The sequence below is a fragment of the Anomalospiza imberbis genome, chromosome 2 (genome assembly GCF_031753505.1).
Source record: "Anomalospiza imberbis isolate Cuckoo-Finch-1a 21T00152 chromosome 2, ASM3175350v1, whole genome shotgun sequence".
Lineage (NCBI taxonomy): Eukaryota > Metazoa > Chordata > Aves > Passeriformes > Viduidae > Anomalospiza > Anomalospiza imberbis.
The window spans coordinates 26,005,379-26,031,812 of NC_089682.1; the positions used below are offsets into that span (position 1 = coordinate 26,005,379).

The window sequence follows — 26,434 nt, forward strand, 5'->3', positions numbered from 1 at the left end:
AGCACTATAACTATCTGGAAGTTTGTAGAAGTTTTTAGTTGCAGCTGACTCAGTACCAAATTTACAGAGGTGATAATTTGTAATGGAGAGATTTGAAGTCAAATTTTTGGGCAGTTTATACAGCAATAGTTTTTATAGGTATACAGAATCCAATATATTTTCTTAAATGTAGGAAAAAAGTTCAACACAGATGAGGAAGCAGAAGTTTTTAGTCTTTCATTTCAGGATTACTTTGAAGTGGTGCACTCTGTCTCTGGGACCCTCTTAATTTATTGATGTGCTGACACAGCATTAAGCAATCTCAATGACATCTTCCATTATTCAGCTCTTCCTTCCTCCTGTCCCATCTCTCTCAAAGCAGTTCAGAATAATTTAAAAATGTTTGGAACAAATACTTTGTAACATGACGAAACTGTCATCTTTATGCATGGCTGTTGCATTGAGTAATGTTGCTTTTGTGTTCCTTCAGAGAATTTCTTAAAAAAATGTCTTGGTAAATTTTTTTTTTAATGTTACACTTAGGCAAAATAAACAAACCCTTACAGAGGAGAGTTTCTAACACTATTTTTTTTTCCAGATTGTAAAGTTGATTAAGTTATCAAAAGAACATCCTATCACATTAGCAATTGGTGATGGAGCAAATGATGTCAGTATGATTCTAGAAGCACATGTTGGTATAGGTAAGCCTGCTGCTTAGTATATTATTTCAAGTAAAATGACAAAACCCATATATTTCTTAAAAATAGGCAATCTTAAAGAATCAGGTTATATGTGTTATAGACAACTTTCAGTGCATTTATCCTAGGAATTTTATGAGATACAGTCATTATCTCCCACTACATCAGTACCATAGCATTATTATATAATTTTGCAATTAATTATATCTTAATAGTTCTTTAGTTATTAAATAGCTTCACCTCTTTTTTGTTTCTTAAAGGAATCATTGGCAAAGAAGGTCGTCAAGCAGCAAGAAACAGTGACTATGCAATACCTAAATTTAAACATTTAAAAAAAATGTTGCTTGTTCATGGGCATTTTTATTACATTAGGATATCTGAACTTGTGCAATACTTCTTTTATAAGGTAGGATAATGCTTATTCCAAGTACATAAACCTCAAAAACTTAAATGGTACTTAAATGGTAGCTAATGGTACAAACCAGCAACAATTCCATAAAGAGATTTTCTTGAATACCAGATGCAGTGCTGAAATGGGATTATTCATTTTATTCTGAACATGAAGTGAATTAGCTTTTATATAGATACATTCTGTAAAAGATATTACATTTTAAATCAAAATTTTTAACTTAATTTTTTCATATCCTATAAATTCCATCTCAGTCTGGTCTGCGTATTTCCAGTACTTTCCAGGTTGTCTCTATAGTGAACTTTTAAATCACATTGGAAATGGTATTTGAGAACTTAGACATGACTGCAAATTAAGTTATGCTAAATTCATTAGGATAGTGTAGGTGGAGAAAGTTCATAGTGGGCATCCCCATTTAGACAGTTTTGTTATTTCTAAATGTTGGCATCCAATCCAAGTTGTTTTGGTAAGCAATGAAGTTTTATAGAAAGGAACTGTCAACAGGGTAATTCAGGGTTCTAGTGTTTGACTATAGGTATAACTGGGAGAGGATGGCATTTGGGATTACAGCTAGAAACATCTTACAGCTGCTTTGCTGGAAACCATGCTAACCAGAGTATCCATGCTTGCTTATCATGGTTTATCTCCTCCTAAAGATTGTCCCTTTTTTTGCTTTGCTTTAACTGAACTGTATTCCTGGATCCCAAATTTCACTGCCCTTGAATTTTCAAACTGTAACATTGTATGATTGTTTTGAAAATATTTTAAGTGGGTTTTTTCCTGACAGTACCACTGCAAGATGTGACTATTGGGGTTTAATATATGTAGTTTTGTCTACTGTTCCTGCAATGCTCACTATTGTTAGTGCTACAAAACTGTGATATACATATCTGTAGCATTGTATATGAATTGGTGCTTGCATTTTGCTTGACAACAGTGACTTTGTTTTTCAGAATGTCTGCTTCATTTTTCCTCAGTTTTTGTATCAGTTCTTCTGTGGGTTTTCACAACAGGTTAGTTGATCTTTCTTCATCAACATCATGTTGTCTGTTTTGCTTTTTTTTTTTTTTGTAACAAAAAAAGGATTTTCCTGAGAATTTAGTGTTAATTTACAAAGAAAAACATCACTTTGATTCATATGGCATTCAGTGGCAATTGCATTTAAGTTACAGAACTCAGTTTTATGAGCAAAAGCAATGTTAAAGCAATGTTAAAGTCAAGGAATGCAGACATACAATATTTGGAAATGGCAGTGCAAAGTGAAATGTCTGTGGGAAACATACAGTCAGTCAGATTTAAGCCTACTGGACGTGAATAGCAGAAATCCTGAGAGATGAGTAATTGAACCAATTGTTCATTTTTAGAATCCAGAAAGAAAATGAGAAAATAAACTAGTCTTCTCTAGCATGAGCTGGTATGAATTACAAAACTCAGATGAATAGCAGCATTCAATTAGTTGAAAAGAAAATCTAAAAACTGAAAAATAGAGGAAAAGTGAACTGTTGCTGACCAGAAAAGTGCCAGCATTTAGGACATGATCCAGTATTTGCCTTCCTAAATTTCTATGTATTTTCTCTTTTCCCTTGCTCTCATCTAATTTGTGTCAAAAAGATATGCCTCTTCTTTCTTCTGAATGAGGGAGCAAAAAACAAAGGAACGAATGAGTGAATTTAGACAAAAAGGGTTTATGTTTTCAGTAATAAATTGAGTGATAGTTTGATTTAATTGGGAGAAAATAGTAGTATTGCTTTGAATTTGTTGAAAGAAAGCCCCAGGAGGAGTTAAAATGACAAAAATATTTCTTCTGTTTTGGTTTCCATTTCAAATGACCACTGAAAACTTTGTAGGTTCATATAAAGCATTATTATGATTTAGATATGAAAGTGTGTGTTACAAAAATTTAGCCTAATTTTTATTCTTTTAAGTGATAAATATAATTTTAAATCATAAAGGTTGTTTTGATAGCAATTTTTCCAGAATAAATGATCACCAAATAGGTTTTGGGAAATAAACAGGTTTTTTTGTGGGGTGACATGGTAGGTTTGAGGGTACACTGGTGATACATACATGACAAAGCATCTCAGTGAGAAGAAGAATCAAAGACACATTGGGATGTTTCATCTTTGGGATGTTTGGGAAGCTCATTGCAGTCATACACAGCTGAAAAACCTCTGAAGTGCTCCTGCTTCTTCTCTGAATACCTCCATGTTTTATAGACATTGAGGAGATAAAAGGGAAGTGAGATATGTGGATGTTGTGCCAGAGAATAATTTATTCTTCTAAAGGAATGTGCTCTTCATTGTGGCTACTTTGGAGTTGGTATTACAGCTGAAACAATAGGAGGGGCCAGTATGTGGACCAGACTGGTCCATGTCCATGAAATGTATTTTTCTGCTGATATTCCTGCAGGTAAATGGAATACAAGTGGAGAGTTGTGTCGTATATCAGTTAGCATCTGTTCAGGGATATTTGCCTCCATTCTGAAGGAATATAACTTTGGTTGCCTGCAGAAGTTCATGTATTCATTTTAAATCAAGTCTCATGCAGAGGATTTAATTTTAAAGTAAGATTTAACTTTAAATTGAAAGTAGTTGATTTAATTCTTTTCCATCTACAGACTTTATATGATACTGCATATCTAACACTGTACAATATCAGCTTCACCTCCCTTCCTATCCTCTTGTACAGTCTAATGGAACAACATGTCAGTCCAGACACACTCAAGAGAGAGCCTTCCCTGTACAGGTAAAATAAAAACACTGTACCCCAAAGTTTGACTGTTCCGTTGTGGGATCTGTGTCTGTTAGGGTGGAAGTCCTCAGGATGTCTGTACCAAAAGGATACATCAACGTCAGATACGCTGCAACTGAAGGGTTGAAGATCACATGCATGGCCTACAAAGTACAGTAATAAACATGTATTTTTATATGCACATTTACAAACCATACAATGCATTTGCTACAAAGGGAGTGAGAGCAAAATAGAAATCACTGTTTAGAAAAATCACATTAGGAGATTTAGTTTAGTACTCTTTATTTCCTCCAACTATGGGGACGAAACATGGGGAACAGAAGTATTTTTAAAAAAGAAATCATGCTGGTTTTTTTCTATATACATGTTTTATTCTGAAAGAAAAGATGACTGAGTGTTAGAGTGTATCAGAGGATGTATTCTGTGTGGTGTCCAGCATTGTCCTCTGCATTGTTGACTCACTTCTGGGCATTGGAATTGACTTCTTTAGGTTTTTAGCCACTTAAAATACAGTTCTTGCCAATTAACTGCATTTGGCCATCTAAATTAGGAACAGTGTCCAATTTAGATCCTTGTAGATGCAAAACCAGTACATTTCAGGGAGGGGTAACAGTAGATAATCAAAGGAAAAACATTCTTTGAAAGAAGTAATATTAGCTGCCCAAATGTTAATCAATGTAGTGGTATGTTTTTACCAGTGAAATTGAAGAGGAATACAAGAGATTACTGTTGAGTTTTAACAGTAATGTTTTTATTTTCTCTTTGATGTTTTGAATGTTTTTAATTTAGAAATGGTAATTCAGAAGCCTTTTTTTTTTGGTTTATGAAAGCTAGCAGAGCTTATTTGATACCTAAGAGAGCCTATTGCTAAGCTGTTTTGGGCAATAGTAGTTGTTCTGAGCCATGTGAGGCAATTGTTGACCACACATGGGTTTGCAGTCTGTATTGCTAATCTCTGGGGAGAAATTACTTCATATGGATCAGATAGTCTTTATAAAATTCATATGGTGGAAGCACTGGTTGATAGTTAACGTTTCTGTAACTCAGGGTTTTCATTTCACTGTGTCCTGATTTACTCAGATGCGTTCTATACTCTATGCCAAGTTGATACATACCCATTCTGTGGAGAAGAACTCAAGTTGTAACATTTAAAATTTTTTGTAGTAAGAAAATACATGCTGGTGAGGAGTTCTGTTGTTGACAAATCCCTGTATGTTTTTGTGGAAAAACATTCAAGACACTGTATTTGACCTGAAGCTTCAAGCCAACTGCAAACCCCTTGTTTCATTACACATAAAATTAATGTTTTATTTTGTTGCAATAGTCTGTATATAAGTATCTTAGGGGAAATAAAGCAATGTCTCCAGAGACCTCTAGTGTTTCCATTTAATATCTGCAGTGGATCATGACATGCACAGCAAGCACTGGAAAAGAGATGCCTTCTCTAAAAAGACTGAAAACTAAATGGGTACAGCACAGGGAGTTTGCCATTGTTGAAATAAGCAGAATTACAGGGACCAGTAAAAAGGGTTTAGTAAGAATTAAATAAAAATATATAAAGAGGACATTTTGAGGAAGGAGTTAAATTTGAAGTGGTAGACAGTTGTAATGTGGAAATGTGATGGCTTTCAAGAAACAATATGAATTACTTCATTTATCTGGGATGTTCAGATCTGCTGATAATGAGTACATGTTTCTTGTTTCACACAGAGATGTTGCCAAGAATGCTTTGCTGCGCTGGCATGCATTTATTTATTGGACATTCCTAGGAGTGTTTGATGCTGTGGTATTTTTCTTTGGTGCCTATTTATTGTTGGACAACACAGTTGTGACCAGCAATGGACAGGTTAGTGTTGGATTTCATCAGTCAGTGTTATTTTTTTTAATGCCAATTGCAAAATGAACATAGTTTTAATTGTTTTCTTCAATATTTCATGCAAGATGATAACTTTTATATGAGTTATGGTGAGATAGATGGGTTATCTGTTTAATAAAATCTGAACTATGCAATAAAACATATTGTGCATTAGTAAGCAGAGGCATAGGATTGGATACTAATTAGGAGAAATATATTGCATTAATTCCATGTATTACTTCTGAATTTATACAGTAACTTTTCAGTTTCATACTTAACATGCATCTGATGAATATCTGTTTAACATATAAAAAGACTCTCAGTAGAGTAGTTATGAATGATCATAAAAGATCTTAAATATAACAAGGTTTTTAATAGTTTAATTATTTTTAACATATAGCAGCTTAAAACAATCTATCTCTACTTGCTTTGCAGTCACATGAATGCAAATTTTATGAACTTTTGCATTTTATTTATTTTATCCATTGATATTTTGGTCTATTTTATTTGTGTGCTTTTTTCTTTTTGCTACTTGCTTCTCTTCCTATCCTCAGCTAATGACAACCAGCACTCACATGGTAAGACTATTGTGGATTTGTCATGATATCCATTTCATCTTTTCACTGTTCTTAAATTAAACTGTTAAAGAGCAGTAAAATATAATTTAAGCCTACAGGTAGAAATGTTCTTTATAGCTACTCTCTAAGTACTTGAAAGGAAGTTTATGCAACGTATATTGAGGTATATGAGGTGTGGTAAAGAACCATGAACTTTAAAAAGGCTTATAGCTTCCTTGCATTTTGTTATTCTGTTGTATGCTTTTCTGTAACCTATATTTCGTTGCTGACTCTCTGCTATAAAAAGTTTTTACAGTTTATGCTATAATGTGCTTTAATGGCTTTAGAAAATGTCCTCAAAGTGAGAGAGAAAATAAACTCAACACAGTTTTGTTGCCTGTATGCAACATGTACATTTGCTAGAAACGCAGTGTTCAGATATCATTAAAAACCACCTTTGTGACATCTGTCAGGGAAATAACCTTCTAGTGTGAGAGAGAACACTTGCTGAAAAGCGTTTTTCCTAAGAACACAGTGAACTTCCACTAGACAGAACTGTACCCTGCACTATACCTTTTTTGGTACCATTATGCTCTCTCTGTTAGATGTCCAAAATTCATCACCATATACTTATGGTGCCAAAAATTAGAGTTACCATACCTGTACCAATTTTGTAAACAGTTTGCATTGCAAGTATTCTGACTCAGTTCCTTTCTGAAATTCTAGTCATCTTCCATTGCACACATTCAGTCTAATTCTAAGGCTCTAAAGCCAGATTAATGCCTAATTCTCAAATTTCAGATGTTGAAGTCTACAGCTAGCTACCCATGTTAACACTTGAAGATAATATGTTGCCTGAGGGGACATTCGGAGTCTTTAATGTCTGTGCTAGAAAATTTGTCATTATTTTGAGGATGCATGCCTGTGTTTATGTATAAAACTTGAGAGATATTGAGCTGCAATTTCAGATTTAAAGGCTTGAAAATTTCAAGTGTTCAGGAATAGTCAGAGACACATGAGTTCATACACACACGATTGCGAAGAGGTGTTGATAGTTATTTCCCAGTTTTTAAATTACGCTTACATCTGGGAAAAGTCAGTGAAGTATTTGAAGGTTTGAAAGGTTTGCTACTGCAACAAGATGTTATTATTGAATAGGGGAAAGGTAGAAAGCGGTGAAAAACATAAAAGAGCTGACAGTAACACTAATGCCATCAGTGATATGTAGTGATAGAAGTCAGGTTCCAGATTGTTAAAATGGGTACTGAAGCAAAAATTTTGATTTTTTTTTTCCCAACAAATGAACTAATCACTATTATTGCAAAACTAGTAAAAAATTACCAAAGCCAAGATCTTTCCCACACAATGATGCCTGTCAGACTAAAATGATTGTACCATTAAGCTTGCTTCCAAACACAATTCCCCCCAAAATGTTTCTGAGTATTTAAAAATTAGTTTGAAACTATTTGCTTCCTGTAGTGTGATATTACTAGAATAATGGAAAAATGTACTTTTAATTACTGAGATCTACTTCATAAATGCCTCCCTTAGTTTTTTTCTGGTAAGCAAAACTAAGATGCCAAAGATCTCCTATAAATTGTTATTAATTTGTGATAATGCTTTGTGTGTATGGTGTTCCACTATGGATAGGACATCATCATTGATGTTGCAAAAACATACAATTAGAAATCAGCTACAGAAGAAAGGTAAGAAGAAAGGGAAGGCATCGTAGAAGTCATTGCAAATTGCAAATGTCATCTTAGTTTACCCATATAATAAAATGTATTTCCTGGGTGATTTTCTTTATTTTCACATTAGATACAGAGTACATTAAATGCAATTAATTTAACATAGTTGAGAGAGACTAAGTTAAAAGGAATAACTGAATGAGAAATACAAAGCGCAGGAAAGAAGATAGGGGAGCAGAATGTTGAACTGGAACATGGAAGATCAACAAATACAGTCAAAGTAGGAGGAAGGAAAGTCTTGGATAGGCTGGGAGCAGAACATAGACAAATACTTGTTATGAAACTAGATTTTAACAAACAGACTTACAAAAGAATGATTCATTGCCTGAAGGCATGCGTAGTATCTTGAGACATTCAATCCTAAAAAGACATTGTGAATGTTTGTAACTCACACCTTCCCATATTGCTTTACTTACCTTTCTCTGTGCCAAAGTAGCAGCTTTATGGATCTTTTCCCTCTGCTGGGACCTTACTTTCTGAGTCAGTAAGATGGGTGGATAAGGGGTTTGGTTGCAGACCAATGCTTTCTATCTAGCCTAACAAACAGACAGGGGAAGGTTGTTTCAAATTCTTTATTCCATCCAGCAGCTTTTATTGCAAATATGGATAAATCTGTTCAGAATGTAGAAACTTAGACTGACAGTAGATTCTCTGAGAGATGCTACATGAGAATATTGTAAAATTTAACTGCAAGAAGAAAGTTGGTAAATGCCATGATTGGAAGTTGCTGATCCAGATTCCTGTCTGGTGTTAACTGCACAGGTGTTTTTTAGGGCACAGAAAATATAATGATGGCATGAGCCTGTTACATATCAAAGTAAAAGATCAAAATGCTAAAGGTTTTCTGAATTTTATCTAGTGATCAATAGACTCACAGTAGTTTTAAAAGAGTGAAAATTTTACTGAGAATAATGAATCTTTTGGCCAGTCATTTGTTTATTTTAATTTTTTTTTCCATTCCCAGTTGATTGCTTTATCTTAGCCTAGCTTCCTACTGATTTATGTCCTGTGGCTGGCTGTGGTCTTCACTCAAAATTTTTCACACAGAGCATATTTGTGTGATCATCGTCCCACATGGATACCCTGTCACGTAATATTGGATGAGCTCATACAGAAAAGTGTAGATTGGACATAATCCAGTTCAACTCACTGCTCTGTGCAGGGCTAATTCAAATCAATTTGCTGAAGGCTTTGTCTAGTCTTTTTCAGGTTTTCAGTATCTCTGAAGATGCAGATTCCATAACCTTCCAGGGCAACCTATTCCAATATTATTCTGTCTTCATGGTGGAAAATTTATCACAATATCTAAGCAGAATATTTCTTGTTGTTGAAGAGGAATTTGTTCCAGTTCTTCATCTTTGTAGTTCTTCAGACATTTGTGGGCAGCTGCTAGATTGTTTCTCAACCTTCCCTTCACCAGACTAAGCTCCTCTACCCCTCTTTGCAGAGGAGCTATAGGCTGCTAAACACCTTGGTTGCCTGTCACCAATTATTTCCTATTTTTTTCATATCACTCATGAACTGAGGGGCCCAAAACCAAGCACAGTGTTCCCAGCTCAACCTCACTGTAGCTGAGTAGATGGGAATAATAACCTTTCTTCAGTGGCCATGTTCCTTCCAGTTGCTGTGCAGTTTACCTTATGTATAGAGAGAGCACAATACAGGCTTGTATTCAGCCTGTAGTCCACATAACCCCACTGCAACTTCCTTTCCAGCAGGGCCATTGCACAGCCAGTCACTACTCCATTGTAGGTGTAAATTTTTGCACTTCTCCTTATTTAATTCCATAAGGTATCTGTTAGCCTGCTTCTCAAATCAGCAGAGGTCCCTCTGGGTTGAAACTCTGTCATTCATTATTTCAGCTGTTCTCTTATTTTTATAACACCTGGTAGTTTGCTCATGATATTCTGTTACCATCCAGCTACTGACAGGGATATTCTACAATTTCCAGCCTAGTCACTGTTCCAAGTGTGGTTGACTGATTACCAGAAGCCAACCATCCATCAAGGACTTTTGAGTCCAGTGATTCAACCAGTTTTAAACTCTAGTAGTAGTCTATTTAGTCAGCCCCTGCTTTGTCATTGTCCAAGTGTCAAATGCCTTGCTAAATTCAAAATACATTGCACCCACTGCTTTTCCTTCTTAAAAACAACTCAACCTGTTGGTCCCACACTATTGCCTGTTCCTTTCCTTCCCAAGCTTTGCTGCTAAGTGCAAGGAGCAGGTTTGTTAGTGAAGACTATTATCCAAAGTATTGAGTAATTGAGCATTTTCTTTGAAACCTTCCACTAGATTGTCTTACCACTCCATCAGCAGACTCGCATTCTTCCTTTGAAGCAAGGATAGCTGTAAATATCTTTTTTGTCTCCCTGAACACCCCTCAGTAATCCTAGTTAGAGCTGAATTTTGTCTGTGATTTGTTCTGCTGTTTGCTGCCTGCCCATATTGTCATCTCTTGAATGCTCCAATTTGGCCTTTTTGTCCATGCAGTAACATCCCACTTTGCCAACTGTATCTTCTACTGAAATTCCATGCCTGCATGGAAGTTGTCTCATTCCTGAAGTTGTAACTGCAGAAGGAAGTTCATGAGATCTCGAGAGTTATCTTTCAAAGTAATTTGGATCTCTTGGACACTTCTCTTTCATGGGTGCAATACCCTGAATCAAACACAGTCTCTTCTAAAATACAGCATCCTAACTGTTGCTTACTTTGCCAGTATTTCTCTGGATCCTGAACCTGGTCATCTGGTAGCTGCTGAAGTCCACGCAATCCTCTGTGACAGTATTCACCACTAGTTCTTCCCTGTGTCCGCATTAATGGTCATTTCTGCCCACTTGAAAAGCAGAGGTGTTTTTATGTCATTATGCAAGTGGGGAGAAAATCAAACACAAGTTAAAAGTGGTTTATCTTAAAATGTATGTAGATGTTTTTGTACTTGTATGGTTATAACATTCTTACGTTTATCTGTATAACATGCTGTTGAATCTCCAAGAAATTGTTGGATGCCAAGGACATCCAACAGAGAAGGGAAATCAGGAAAAAGATGACATCCAAGAAGATTAAATGAGTGCCGTGTGTTTTTCAATCTCAGTGATTTGTTAATTGTGCTACCCTTGATTTGGATTAGGAAATATATGTATGAACTTCAAGTTCAGAGCAGAGTGTTGTTTGTGGTCTTTTTCTGTCTGTCTGAAATCTGAGGTGTGTACACACAGAGCAAGAAACCAGAGCACTTTGCACTGGATTGATCATGTAGGAATTCAGTTTTTGCTCAAGTGTCAGGTCATGATACAAGGCAATACTAAGCTTTAAGATATTTACTCTGAACAATTCACAACATAGTGGACAATATTGCCTATAACTGCTTTGGACCATTTTTTCTAGATATTTGGAACTTGGACCTTTGGAACAGTGGTGTTTACTGTGCTTGTTTTCACTGTTACATTTAAGGTAAGGTATGCTTTATTTTATCCACTGAAACTTTCTTAAAACTTGTTTTTTAATTGTTGCTTATTTATATTGGTTTCTTTATATCACCATGCATTGTTTTATTACTTTCTGTAGAAAGTTTGCTATCTATGCCTTCTTAACTGTGCTCAAACTTGAAAGATGTTTTTAATTACTTCTATGTAGAATTCTTCCTTATTTTCCAAGGGTATAATTCTATTTTATCTCCTGCTAGGAATTCCTGTTGCATCTAGATAGTAATAACATCATATATCATCTTTTTTTTTCAGCTTGCAATAGATACACACTATTGGACGTGGATAAATCACTTTGTGATCTGGGGATCGCTGGTATTCTACATTGTCTTTTCTCTGCTCTGGGGAGGAATTATTTGGTATGAACCCTAATGTTGATTGCATTGCAAAAGTTGTTTTAGAAGCATAAAGTTGTTATATTTCACCTTTTTGTCACAAAATTAAATTTAGCATTTATATAATGCAGCACTCTATTTTAAACATATAATTGCTAACTAGAGTGCTCAGCTCTTCTATCAATGAATATCTGCTAAAATCTTCTTAAAGTAGAATGCAAGGAGAATATCAGACCCCAGACTACCACTGGGTTTTGTCTCAGAAGTGTCAGTCAAAAGCAGCCCAAAGGTTGGTTCAAGGAGCTTATATTGCCTTTCTGAATCAAAATGTCACAGAATAGGTCACATCTGTGCAGTAGGTGACTGCCCACCTACCTTCTGGCCTTGTGTTGGAAGCTATCTGTAGCAGTCAAAACTAGAGAGAGGGAGCAGAACTCAATATCGAAGTCATGCGGATGTCCAAGAGTCCTGTGTTTGAGCTTATTGTTTTGCCTCCTTACTTAGCAAAGTGGAGTTACTGTAGGTGTCTGACCTACTTATTCGGGGGTGGGGGTTTGCTATAAAAAGTTCTGTGTACTTGAAACTGAAATTTTTAGTGAAGGAAATCAAGTTGGAACAAATTCAGTTCCTTACTGTGCCTGATTGCCATCAGGAGCTAGAAATTTTATTTCACACTTGCAGACGTCTCAGTTATAAGGCCATCTTTTTAGCAACTGCTGGAGCCATTCTACTTTGCATTCACAATATTTTGAGAGATTAAAGGAGGGGGCTAACTATTGGTGATTAAAATGCCATTTAATTTAGAGAAAGGATTTGTATTTAGCGTGTCTTTTGCAAATGGGTAACTACCTCTTAAATGCTTGGATATTTAGCTGCCTCTTCTTTTTTCTAGTAAGATCAGATCTCAGTTTCTTCAGCATCAGTTTGCAGAAGTGACATTTTCCCAGATAATGTTTTCCAACTAGCCTTGCTGTGTCTTAGAGATGTGACTGTGTGTATATAAAAATGTATTTCAGCTTAGTTACCTTTTTAGTATGCAAATACTATCAGATTTTGAAAACTGTCAGGAAACTGCCCTACTGGTTTTACACTGCAGTGTTGCTGCAAACTATCCCTTGATCTTGGCTCTTAGTGATTGTGGCCTCTGGTTCCCAGTACCATACAATGGTGGCATTTTAATGATCATCCAACTGCGTGGGATACAGGGAAATCGGGAAGAGAAGGTATTAATAGTATGGTCAGATAAGTATGTGGTGAATAGATTGGGGAACACAACAGGAAAGTATTAGAGATACTTATGGGAGCCTGAGAGATATGAAAATAAGTGTGGTTAACAAGCATTAGTCTGAGGGTACATACAAAGGAGTGTGCCTTAGCACAGACCAGGGGAATGGTGGGTGAGACAGTAAGAAGAAAGGTGGAAAATACCTGGGGCAAGATGAGGGTGGAAGAGCATAAACACATTAAGAATGAACTTAATTTATCTTTGCAAGGGGGAGACACTGTGCAGGGAAGGGATATTTCCTGCAGTCTGGAAGACAAAAGGAAGCAAGGAAGCTTGTTATCTCCAGATGGTGCATGGTTAGCACCAGCTCCCTTTGAGAAGACTGGGATGGATGAACCCCCACAAACTAGAAAACTGAACCTGAAGTATTTCACCACTGGCATATTTCTTATATTTCATCCTGTCAGCCTTTCTTTTGTGTATTGAAGTGTAATAACTATTTTATCTTTTTTCCTCCCAGGCCTTTTCTCAATTATCAGAGGATGTATTACGTGTTCATGCAAATGCTGTCCAGTGGTCCTGCGTGGCTGGGTATAATTCTGCTAATAACGGTCAGCCTTCTTCCAGATGTTCTGAAGAAGGTCTTATGCCGGGAGTTGTGGCCTACAGCAACAGAAAGAATCCAGGTAAATAATCTTTTTCATTGTGAAGTTAGGTTTTCTTTGTATTACAAGTGTCCAATCACCTAGGCCAAGGTCAGAGATGAGATTAAAGCAGAAGTTCCCCATCTGTGGTGTCTGAGCAATATGGTGAAAGATGCTGCCTGTTATTTACATGGTGGTGTTAACCTGAATCCTGGGGCAACACTTGTGCCTACATACCAGCAACCACAGGGAAGTCAGCTGATGAGGATGGTGGGAGACAGCTACATGGCTCAACATGATTTCTGATTTGAGGAGATAAGAAGGGCAAGGGGATTGGGATCTCCATAAGGGTAGATAAGAGGCACTTGCATCTGATAACATGCTGATGCCTGTTACAAAAACACATGTATTAAATCTTACTCATAGCCTATTAATAATTTTTTCCTCTTTTATATTTTGACTTATATTTTGCCTGTTCTGATCCATTATTTATACATAAATGTGCCTTGCGGTGCCCTTGGGAAGAAGATTTTAAAATCCATTCTCTCCTTTCATCTGATCAGCCCAGAAGGAGAAATGACTGTGTAAATACAGGCCAGCTCTTCTAAGGCTGGAGAGGAAGCCAGGTTCTTTGGGAACCATGGTGCTGTGCTGGGGACATGAATAGAAAATGTTTTCTGTATTTTAATCCCTGTAAACTTTTATATATTATATATGTTAGATGTGAAGGACAGTAGAGGTGTGCTGAATTTTAAACTTAATGTTATTGCCCTTGCCCTTTTCAGCCCATGAGCTGCCACCAGTAGGTTAAAAGAATGAGTTACCAATAACAAAAGGGACTAGGTATAATTTTGATCTTTAATTGTGAAGGTACTTTGCATTAAGAGGAAAGGAATAAAGGAACTTTGCTACCAAGGAAAATAAAATATCCCTGTGGCGAATGTAAAACCCTCTGCCACTGTTTTGTATTCCTAGAATGTACAGGTGTAATAATGCCTTACTTCAGGAAAGAATAAAGAATAGCAGGAAAGCATTCCCAGGCAGATCAGTACTTAACATTTTTTCATTCAGAGATCTTAGATGTCATATGTACTACTTGTGAAAGGAGTTGACCTCAGTATAGATGCTGAATAGTTAATTTAAAAGTCTAAAGAGAGAGAATGAGCAAGGGTTAAGGTAAAGAAACAAGCTAGTAAATAAAAACCCCTAAGAAAGGTTTTGTAGCATTTCTTACAGACAATGTGTATTAGTACTGGAAAATGAATCAGTAGTAAAGCAGTCTATGGGCTCAACACTGACACTATTCATTTTTTTAATATTTAGTCAAAGATCTGTGACTTTTAACCAGTTATATTGCTTGTGTTTCTTCTTCCCTCTCTTTGTTTCTTCCTGTCTTCCAATCCACTTTGTCTAAATAACTGCTACCTTGCTTTAAACATAAATGATGTGCTTGGTTGCTTCCTACAATCTTCTGGGGAAATCAGACTAAACATCAGTGCCTTTCTGTTGAGCAGTCCACCATCTTTATGCTTTCTCAGACTTCAAGCAGTCTAAGTTTCTAATGGAACAAAAGGTGACTTTTTTCTGCCTTTCTGCATGCTTGGCCATTTCATTCAAAGGACTTTATAAAGTTGATCATCCAAAGTTATTTACCATACTCATTATCTCCATTTGTGATTCATATCAACTGTATTTTGAGGATTACTGTTTAGTACAGTTTTTTCCTTCTATGTCTCTCAAAGATTGTATGAATTGTTGTCATAGTCCATCACTGTCACTGTCAATTTTTGTCACTGTTCTTGTTGCGCTTTACAGAATGTTTCTGCCTCAGGAATTTACGATTCTTATATTCCCATTTTAATCATTGGTCTGTCTGTAGATGAATGCATGTTGTGTTTCCATTGTACCTAAGTAAGTAGGATAATGGCCACACAAACAAGTGATAATTCTAATTAGGCTGATGTACAGAAAATGTGGTACTGGAAAACACTTCAGCAGTCTTTGGAATATATTAATGTATCTTCTCTGCTGTTAGAAAATGCAGCTTTTTTCTTTTTCAAGCATGCATTTTGAAACTGAGCTTTCCTTATGTTCCCTTTTATGAAATTCTCTGCTCTTTCTAGAAAGAAAACAATACAAGATCTGAAAGCTTGACATTATTTAATGTAAAAGTAGAAGAAATGCTAGTAAATCTTGTTTCCCCTACAGTCTGCAAGAAAGCTGTTTTTCACTTAATAACCAGAGACTGTTGGCTTCCATTTCAGATTTTATATCTTTTTTTCGTAAGTGGTTAAGATAAAATATGTATTTCCTCCTTCGTTCCCCCTCAAAAATATATAGTCAATGAAATTTACTGTAACCAGAGGGAAAATACAGTTTTTTTCCCTATCGGCAATTCTGACTAAAATTGTGTCTTAGTGTCTTAGGATTGGTTTGAACTGAGCTTATAAATAAGAATTTTTAAATGTACTGCATTCCTAAAAGTGATATTGCTTTCTTTATAACAAAAGGGCTTCAGGAACAATTGAAAAGATTAACATAGGACTAGTGACCATTTCCCAGGTTACTAATTTAGTTCTACTCAGGCAATAAGAATGCATAAAGCCTTTGAAAGCAGCTCTTATACATCTGATTTTTTCAGTTATTTGAGAGTCACTCCAGTGTGTGGTGAGCGATTGTTTACCATCATTAACATTTGAATGTTTTTCAACATGTCACATATAGCTCTGGGTTTTTTCAGGGAACTTTTCTGTGAGATATATATAAATATATATATATATATATATATACACCAACAGACATATATATGTATACAGATACATATATGTGCATACAAGTGTATGTATATATATGCATGTATATAGGTATTGATATAAATATATATACATAGGAACTGTTACCTTTCTTGGGCTAAAACATCTGCAAAAGCTTTGGAGGAATCTGTTGCCTTTTGGTAATTTCGGTCAAAATCTGCTTATTTCTTTTACATATAGTCTCTGCAACTCTGGCTCAATGGCACAAACTGAATTTTGTGCTTTAACTGGTGACTGTGCAGCTGCAAGGTGTCTTTCAGCTTTTACTTTTAAAAAGCAATAGGGTATTTTTTAAAATATATCCAATCTACGCTGATTTTTTTTTCTTTATTCTTCTTTCATTAGTAGCAGAATTTCAGCCACTCTGTTAGGGAAAATATAAATTCAATTTAAATTATCCTATTTCCATTTTTATAATTTTCACTTTGACAGTGTTTCAGCAATTCCAAGTATTTGGTAGCTCAAATACTAGGTGTTTAGTTTCTAAGCTGTAAATTACTTCTGTACTTTCATCCCTTTTTAAGAAATATTTTTCTTTTTCTTTGTTTTTGACTGATTTTTTTCCTTTGCTTTCACTCAGTCACAAGCTTGGGCCATCAGCCATGTTATGAGATCTTTACCCTTTGCTGCACCTGGGGCAACCCAAAGTGGTCCTTTCGCCTCGGGAAGCTTCTCTGGGGATTGATCATTCTACTGTTTCTCAATGGGCTTAGCTGCTGTTGAACAACTGCCCTAGGTGCTCAGACAAGTGTTCACCAGCAAACTGCTGCCTTGTCAGGCTCCTCCTCTGTGGAAACAAAGCAATGGATCTTGCTATTGCAATATTTGAATGCTATGGAAGAAGTTTCCCTGGCAACTCCCCGGCCCTCTCTGCCCATAGTGTAATGAGGAAGCTGTAAGTCAGTCTTCATTAGCACGGCCCCATCACCTCCGTGTGGGGCACTCCCTTCAGTGTGCCAGCTGTTCCGGGGAGTAGGGGAATGGGATGTCCACTCCTTAATGTAGGATCAATTTGGCCTCCTCGTACCACAGGCACCTCTCCCATTCAGTAGAGGTTATTGTTAGAGGGGCAGGACACACAGCCCATGGTACTTAGTCAGTTTAGTGTTTTTGAGAGTAATTTTTTAACAGAGTTTAAAATGGAATTAAAAACACCCTCAAATGAATAATCTCAGAATCCAGAAATAGAAACCTTGTTTTACACGGGATAACCTTTCCTTTTTAACTCTGTCAGAAAATCCATTACTTCTATAGGACTTTGCTATAGCAGTTACCAAATGGTACAATTCATTCGCATTTCCTGTATTCATCAAGAGTCTCACTGTTTTTCCTCATCCTTGCAGAAGAGTATGAGACATAAAACAGGCCAAAATGCACTGGCGAACTGCGATGGGCCACTTCTTGAAGGAACTCTTTCACCTTCCGAGCCATAATTAGATCAAAGCTAGGTAACAGTACTGTATGTGTTGCCAATTTGGATTAATTTCTATTGGTGCTATTTACAAATCAACTGTTTCCTCCAGAGTTTTTGATGTACTTTATCAGTATTGATACAAAATCATTATGTTTTACTTGGAGAGCCTAGTTTTTGCAAGAGATGTTCCATGCCACAGGTAAGATTTTTTTTGTCTCAGAAACTCAATCATGTAAAGCAAACCAATAAATGGATATACCCATATTCACGTCCTATAAATACATTGTATTATGTATAGGTGTTGTGTGACATTTCTTCTATAAGAACTGCAGTCATTATTGCAGTGTATACGCACATTACACCACAGTGTAGAATACATTAGGTCGGAGGTAGTTCTTACCCAGGAGCAGTTTATCCATCATCTTTCATGTTCTTGAATACGTATATAGACCAAATGCAGATGGTAACATGTGAAGATAATCATAGCGAGTTACTTGTGAAGAGGACCTTGGGTCAGAAGACTGGGGCTGCGCGTGTGACAGTGTCTGCCGCAGTGCTGTGTTCTGTACAGACCTGGGCATTGCTGTGTTACTGCCTCAGATGAAGAGAGAAGTGTGAATATCTGAGACAGCAGCATAAGCAATGAACTAAATTACCCAAACATAAGGTCAGCAGAATGAAGTTCTCTGCTTTACATCATCTCCTTGCTAATGCCACTGATTACACAAACAAGTTAAGAAGGTACACTCTTTACTCTAATGATTCCCACCTAGATGCCATGACTGTTCCAGTCCCTTAATGCTCTCCTGACCCCAAAAGCAGCACATGAGGAACTAAGTAAAGGTGCAAAGTTAGCAGTATGTGAAAAGAAGAAATGTCATGTGTTGTAGGACAGGTAGCTGTAGGACTTTAAGGTAACTAAAGTAGCTGATTTGCTTTTAATGACTTTTGCTGATTTGCTTTTTAAAGACCAGTAGTAGTAGAAAACACCAACTTCCTTGACTAGCTTCAGGCTTGGTAAAGGCTCTTGTCTCAGAGCCATGTGTAGAAAAAAACATTTTATTTTTAGAACTATCTATGGTAACTAAAATGCTTCACTTTATAGCTGAAAGAATAGGAAAATTAGTTACCAAACTGTGTGACTACTCCCTCTTACATTTCCAAAGCAAATCTGCTAATATGTTACCTGATTTTTATGTAATGATGTTGCTATTTGGTCTATATGTGTTTAAAAGAACCCAGGGCTCACTGTGGTGAGCAGTTTTGGATAGCTTTGTGACCTTTCCAATAATGTCTTTTTAAGAGAGCTTTCAGATTACTCTAGCTTATGCAAGAGTAGTGTTTCAAGCTTGTGATTGGCATTGAAGTGTCATGTTACATTGCAGCCAATGTTCTATAAGCTACGTCGTTAATATTTACTTTGTGATTTTGTCCTTTTGTTACTGTGTTCTGATTAACAGGGAAGTAGGGTATGATTAAGAATACAGGATTAACTGATTTATATAGCATTCATGGAGAGACAGATAAATAACATGGCTTTGAACCATACTTATAATGCATTTATATGTTAGATACCATCAGAAAACCTCCATACCTCTATAAATTTCAGTTTATGCACACATCCAGGCTCTTGTCATGCAGCTGTGGTATTCTGCAGTCCTGAGCATTTCCTGAGTGGAAGTGCCGATTCTGCTAGTGTGTGGAGTGATTATGTGAGAAAGATAAATTTTAGTGGGCAATTAGACCAAGATAGTACTCAGATGTACAGTATAAATTGCCTGTATAGATGCTACACATAACCTAAGCAAGTCTAAAATTTAGTATTGCTTAGAAGTACAAAGCAAGTGCTGGAACCCTGGAACCTTCATCTGTTAGCAAAAACTGACTAAAGAATTTCCTCTCTTTGGAAATAACGGGCAAAGTACTTGATTCTGTCCTGTCTTAAAATTCCACATAAGAAGGGATAAAAAGATGTACTGGGAGAAATTCCAAAATGAAACATAACCTTGATTTAAAACACTTTCATTTGAAGGCAGTCCTGTGTGTCTTCATCTCTTCTCTGAAGAGCCCATTATCAGGTTTAGAAGTTGAGTGTAAAATCATGCCTGGTTCTGTAAGTATTAGTATAAAACTAATCATGGTGAAACTGGTTGATTCCAAAGCAACACGAGGGATTATACTTTCACATGAAACAAATATCCAGAGTGGTGATCTAGGGAAAGGTATTATTATACCAAGTGGACAGTGGTCCTGTGAAAGAAAACAATTACATGCTTTTGGTTCCAAGATTGTCTATTTATTGTGTATTTGTTTCTTTTTTTCCCTATAACAGAAGGCATCGAGGCACTGTCAGGAGCACATCTCGGAATTCACACCTCTTGCCTGTCTGAAAAGCCCAAGATACAGGAGCAGTGACTGCAGCAATTCCCCAGCAAGAAGGTCTAATTCTCATTCTAAAAAAGTGATGTTTACGCAGTGGAGAGGCATTGATTATTCAGTACTTCCATCTGTCTTTGGCTATTCAAATAAGCATTGGCGTTCCAGTGCAGGTTACCACTACAGTGGGTCAGGTTTGGAAACGTCCATATGACAGAACACCAAGTCAAGCCTTTAAAAACTGTGGTTTTGTTTATTTTTTCAGGAAACAGACATGTCAATGAGGCACATTAAACTATATGTGGCTTTTGCTGTCTGGGGTAGTGTTGAGAAAACAGTATCAAGAGCTAGAAGTATGAAACCTTCCAGGCCAATAGGCCTCTTTTTATGTTTTGAACTACTGGAGCAATGAACAATCTGCACAGTCTGGTACTGTGAGACTGGTAGCACTAAAAATTCTCTTCATCCTGTGTCAAGACTTCTGTGTATTTACTACTTCTGTCATCTTTAGTGATTTTCTTTGTAACTTGAAGTGCATAGTTTCAGTCAGTGACCTACATTTTGAGATCAACAGTTTTAATTTTCAAACAGGAGCAATTGTCTCAGTTATCTCCAATGAAATTCTCCTAGAGCATATTTAACAAATGCTGTTTCTGATTTTCCTCTGTCCTTTTTTCTTTCTTTGCTCTTTCTGTAGAACAAACTGGTGTTTCCTGTGTGCAAATCTGCTTTCAAGAAACACTCTCTAATGTTCACTTCCTTGTAAGTGGCCAAATCAGGGCTATGTATGGTTTTGGTTAGTTTTCCCCTGTAGAAAGATAGGCAAAACAATCCTTGTGTAGAGTATGCACACACAATATGAAGTCAAGTTGGCTGTTAAACAGGTAAATATCACCAGTGTTGGTATCTACTTATAAACTGAATGTAAGCATTTTGCCTAAAACATCTTTGAATTTGTCAGAGGTGCACATTATCTGGTGTTCTCACTTCCTGTCCCTATGATTGTAAAATATATATAGCAGAAAGTGTTTTTTTGACACAGTTTGTTGGGGTTTTTTTCTTAAAAGAAAAGCTGTTTTTCTGGATGAGTATCTTGTACTATCTTGATGTATCCTCTTAATTTTGATTTTTTTTTTGTGTTTGCATATGGTTAGATACTGGCTAATGGGCTTGGTAGATGTATTACAAAGCACACAACTGTTAGCTTTTGCAAGCAAACCACGAGGTGGCACACAACTGTTGACTAACAGTTGAACCGCAGTTGGGATAGAGAAACTAATTTGACTGCAAGGATTCTGTTTGAATTCCCTTAAGAATGACAGCCAACTTGCACTTCTGTTTTCTCTGCTACATTTATGTTACCTTGCTATTCAACTATTAGCTGCATCCTTGTGTTGTTTCTTTAGTCCAGTGTTTTATTTTGGGGTGCAAAAATATCTGAAGCAGTAATCCAATTTCAGTCAATTTCAGCTTGGTGGTTACAACTGGTTAATAGCCATCCTCATTCAGTACCTCTGTGAGGACATTACCTAAAAAATGTATTTCAGTGTGAAAACAAAGTATTTGGGATCAGACCTGCAGCATTTATTGGAAGACCTGGCCAAGACATTGTTAGTTGTCTTTCACAAGGACAAGGGTGGCAGAGAAAAATTATTTCCCTTTTTGTGTTTTAACAAGAAAAAAATAGAGGCAAAATAAGTTTACTTACTCCTTTACTTTTTAATAAAAGAAAAATCAACTGACTAGGAAATGTCCCTCACAGTATTCTGTGTAGGTTTTGTATTAAACAAACAGTGATTTATTATTAAAATGCCCTGGGTCAAGCAGAGATTGTAAAGTGAGTTATGAAATCTTCAGTATACCAAAGATAACAGAATTTTACAAAGTCTAACAGTGAGCACCATAGATAAAGGTTTTTTATCATTTAACATATAGCACTTTTAAGTTTCAAAGAATATCCTTATAGTAGTAGCATTTTGAAATGCATACACATGTGTGGGTGTGTCTACATATACTTGCCATTGCAGACTTGAATGTTGGTCAGTTAGAACCGTCCCCTACATAAAACACTGGTGTATATATTTTTAAGAAGTTAATATGGGTATACATTTTATACCAGTAGCAGTGACAAATTTCTTGTGTGTAGTTAACAAATTATTTGTAATGTATTTTTTAGAAATCTTAAAATTGCCTTTGCACTGAAATATTTTTCATACTGTAGCTATTTATAAATCTGTTTTACGCATACATTTGTTAACACACCATTTCTATTTTTTTTAAGTATATGTTTTGAAGGCTTTTTTTATAACTATAAGTTTTGGCCACTTAAATTTAGCTTAGAGTGGAGTTGTGGCTGAATGTTGAAATTCTAATGAATGTCAAATTAGAAGTACCGGTCTGTTGCTCTGTGAGTCTCACCCAAGTTATTGATGTTTTGTTGGGATTTGTGGTAGCAGCGATTAAAGCGCTGTACTTGCAGTGCTATATTATAACTGCTAGCTTTTTTACTCTATAAAGCCTCCTGCTTTTTTACTTTGTGAGTTCTATCTTTTAGCCTTAAATAAGGAAATTTTTGCTTGATATTTTTGAAAATGCTGCATTCCTGTTCTGCCTACTAACAAACCAGTTCTTTGCAAACTTCATGTAGCCCTGCACTTAGGTATTGTTGACAACATTGTTCAGGCTGAAACACCTGTATACATTTGAGAAATTTTAGTTAAACATGTCATTTTTTGGAGGAGAAAGAATGCTTGAATTTAAGTGGAAATTTCTTTTTTGATTTAGCAATACTTTTACCTTTAAAAGTTGGTGCTGTTTGTTTGTTAAAATAGACTGTTTAATGAAATGAACATAAAACATCAACTTCAAACTTGATGTGTTTTTGCTTCAGTCCCTGTTACTATTGCCATGTAAACCTAGTCCACTGCAGCAGGTGTTAACTTGGGAGTTTTACTGCAAACGATAAAAAAGATGAAAAAGTGGAAATTAGATCAAAATGGATTAGAGTGTTTTATTATGGGTGGGAGAATTTCCTCACTGAAAGGAGACAGATTTTTATGTATGAAGAAAAAAAAGGAAAGAGGAATGGTCTAAAAATCTATGTAACCTTCTAACTTGCCTCATTTAAATTGTTGCAGCTTTAACAGCATAGTGTCTCCATAACTGCTTCTATAAATGTCTTGAAACTGGTAAGCGCTAAGCAAATGTATGTGAAGACTTAGAAAGTATTTCAGGCTTTTTGGCCACAGAAGCTCATATATTCCTGCAGTGGCTTGTGGCAAAAGATCTTTTTTGTTTTACCATGTACAATAATTGTTTGTTCAGTCACTTAATGTAAAAGCTTACAGTTTACTTTCTTGCTTGCATTACCCTGTGTGTCTTGAACCAACTGGCTTGCAAAAATGAGAGGAAAAAAAATAGTGTAATTCAGGAACCGCACTACTTTTCTTTTGGAAGCCAGTGGAATCCTTGTGCTCATGCTACTGTCTCTGTTAAAAAAGCTTTAATGGAAATTTGTGAAAGTATTACAAAAGTGAAAACGTACATGATTCTACTTTGCAGAATAATCAAAAAAATCAGTTTATACAGCTTTAATTATTTACTTTATGAAAATTCACAGGATTTCAATCTGCATTGTCTTGGACATAAATTCTGTGCTATGTACACTTTGCATTTTAGAGGTTCTTTCATGATCTAATGTAAAGTAGAATCTGTGAAAGTTGCTGTATGGGGCTGGGGGTAGTTATCTGTGCTTTAAACATTAAATATGTCTGTAGTCATCGGCACCAAATACTAACACTTATTTTTAATTGAACAATTTTAGGTGCATTTATTTGAAAATAAATCAGCCTTCAAATCTAATGTTCAGATTATCCTACACTACATCAATTATTTGATTTGAAGAGTCAATGTGTGAATAAATTACTGTAAAGTTTCTTTTCAGTGCTATTTTTAACTTTTATTTCTGTAGACAACCAAATATAACTTGTTTATATTCAGCCACATTTTGGATCCTTATGTAGAATATATAAGCAGGAGATACTGCTTGCAATAAATATAAACATTCAAGAATGGTTAAGTTTGCTCACAAGTAATTACAGTAATTCTAGTATGAATATAAGATGGTTTCATATTAGTCTGTAATAAAATGTAAGTATATAAAGAAAACAGAATGAGTGTTTGATTCAGTTATTGAATAGGTTTGTACTCACACTCATTTCTCATACTGGAGCGGGTCCAGCGTAGCACCACAAAAATGACTAAGGGGACTTGGAGCATCTCTCTTATGAGAGACTGCAGGAGCTGGGCCTGTTTAGTCTAGAGAAGAGAAGACCGAGAGGGGATCTCATCAATATCTATAAATATCTCAAAGATGAGTGTCAAGAGGATGGTGCCAGGCTCTTTTCAGCAGTGTCCAGCGACAGGACGAGGAGCAGTGACCTTAAAGTAAAACACAAGAAGTTTCACCTCAGCATGGGGAAGAACTTTACTTTGAGAGCGGCAGAGCACTGAACAGGCTGCTCAGGGGGCTTGTGGAGTTTCCCTCTCTGGAGACATTCAAAACCCATGTGGACACATTCCTGTGTCACCAGCTGTAGGTGACCCTGCCTTGGTAGAAGGGTTGGACTGGGTGGACTCCAGAGGTCCCTTCCAACCCTACCAGTTCTCTGTAGTTCTGCGATTTTCAGTGTGTGTGTAGCCAGCTAAAAAAGCAAGTTAACAAAAGGAAATTCAAAGAAGGCTGGAACGTGAGCTGGGGGGTGGGGGGTTGTTCCAAAACTAATAGAAATTGGTACCAGTCCAGGAGAGCTTTGTTTCTCCTGCACAGATTAAGTGCTAAAGTTCTCTCCAAAGTAAACTCATAAGCTATACATGAGAAGGTCTGCTACATTACCTTGCAGTTCTGCTGTGTGAGGTACCCAGAGCTATTTCTCTTCTCTTTTGCAATGTTGTGAATTTAAAGAAGCTAAAATAAAAAACAATGTGCTCTGACATCTGAGCTGGTAGCAGTGTTCATAGATTCTAACAGAAGAGGCTGAGTGCATGGAAAGACCATGATTTTACTTCATTTGGTGAGACAATTTTACAGATCTTCCTTCAGTTCAAAACCATTACAGTCTCCAAAGTACATTGGCTCCACCAGTGTGAAGGTATCCCAGACAGCCTCCACAAAGCAGTTCAGGGTGTCAGGTTTGGTCCCTCCTTCTGCTGCTCTGAGGATATGTAGAATGCTTAGGCCTTTGTTCCTGTATTGATTTTACACTTCCCATAATAAATGTTTCAGAGAAATGGGTTTGTATTTATATGAGATTTTTATCTAAACAATACAAGAATGTTGTACCCATCTCCCTTTTGTACATCAAGAAATTTTGTTTCTACTGAATGAACTCCTAGAGAAGGTAGTTTGAAGGGGCTGTGTAAATATGGAAGATGTTTTTCCCTTTATTCATGCAAAGAAGAAAAAAAATGCATAGATTGCAATTGGATAGGATATTACATTGAAACTGTTTTTGAAAAAAAAAAGTGATGTATCTGGATTTCAGGAAGAACATAGTACCCATACAGACATGTTACCACACAACTTCATTTTGCACATAAAATTACATTTGCTTAAAGGAAGAAAGGATAGAAAATAATTTAAGTGGCAAACTGTATTCTCAGTCAAGTACCATGTGTTTCCCATTATCTTTTAAGTTATGCTCTTTTAGTAAGCTACATTAGAGAATTGATTGAAAACTGGTTTTTATATACCACAGTAAGGCTACTCAGTATTTTCTGCAGTATATGCAACACTGCTCTATGAAATCTTTCCTGAGGGTTATCTTGATATGAAATGAGGTAGGTTGGAGGCAGACTGAAGTTCCTTGGTTTTGTTTTTCAAATATTCTGATTTCCTCAAGTGATACTCTACAGGAATTTAGAAACAGTATTTGACTATTCTATTAAAGCTTTGTTGTTTCCACTGCACATACAGGTGTATTAATTTTCATTTTATTCAAATGCTAAAGCAAAACCCATACCCATTCAAAGGCTTCATTTACACTAGGAAGTGATAAGATAGGGATAAAACCAAATATATCCATTAACTTCCTTCATTATACAGATCAGTTTATCAGGTGCCCAATGTCCCCATCTAGGTTTAAAAGGT

At 36.2% G+C, this 26,434-nt stretch overlaps 1 protein-coding gene across 7 annotated transcripts in view; it reads left to right on the plus strand.

The window, feature by feature from the left end:
- ATP11A (ATPase phospholipid transporting 11A) overlaps positions 1-24,458 on the plus strand; it is a 118,376-nt gene extending 93,918 nt beyond the window's left edge. For 2 of the 7 annotated variants that reach the window (XM_068180178.1, XM_068180180.1), the window contains 10 exons: positions 578-680; positions 938-1,083; positions 2,040-2,099; positions 3,704-3,831; positions 5,548-5,683; positions 6,247-6,270; positions 11,382-11,447; positions 11,735-11,838; positions 13,560-13,725; positions 20,243-24,458. In XM_068180178.1, coding sequence (XP_068036279.1) covers positions 578-680; positions 938-1,083; positions 2,040-2,099; positions 3,704-3,831; positions 5,548-5,683; positions 6,247-6,270; positions 11,382-11,447; positions 11,735-11,838; positions 13,560-13,725; positions 20,243-20,500 — 1,191 coding nt within the window. In that variant the 3' untranslated portion in view covers positions 20,501-24,458. Of the gene's footprint in view, positions 1-577; positions 681-937; positions 1,084-2,039; positions 2,100-3,703; positions 3,832-5,547; positions 5,684-6,246; positions 6,271-11,381; positions 11,448-11,734; positions 11,839-13,559; positions 13,726-15,167; positions 15,257-17,839; positions 17,956-20,242 lie in introns of all 7 variants that reach the window. The other 5 variants (XM_068180181.1, XM_068180182.1, XM_068180183.1 and 2 more) reach the window with 5 other exon arrangements.
- Positions 24,459-26,434: the final 1,976 nt, after the last annotated feature.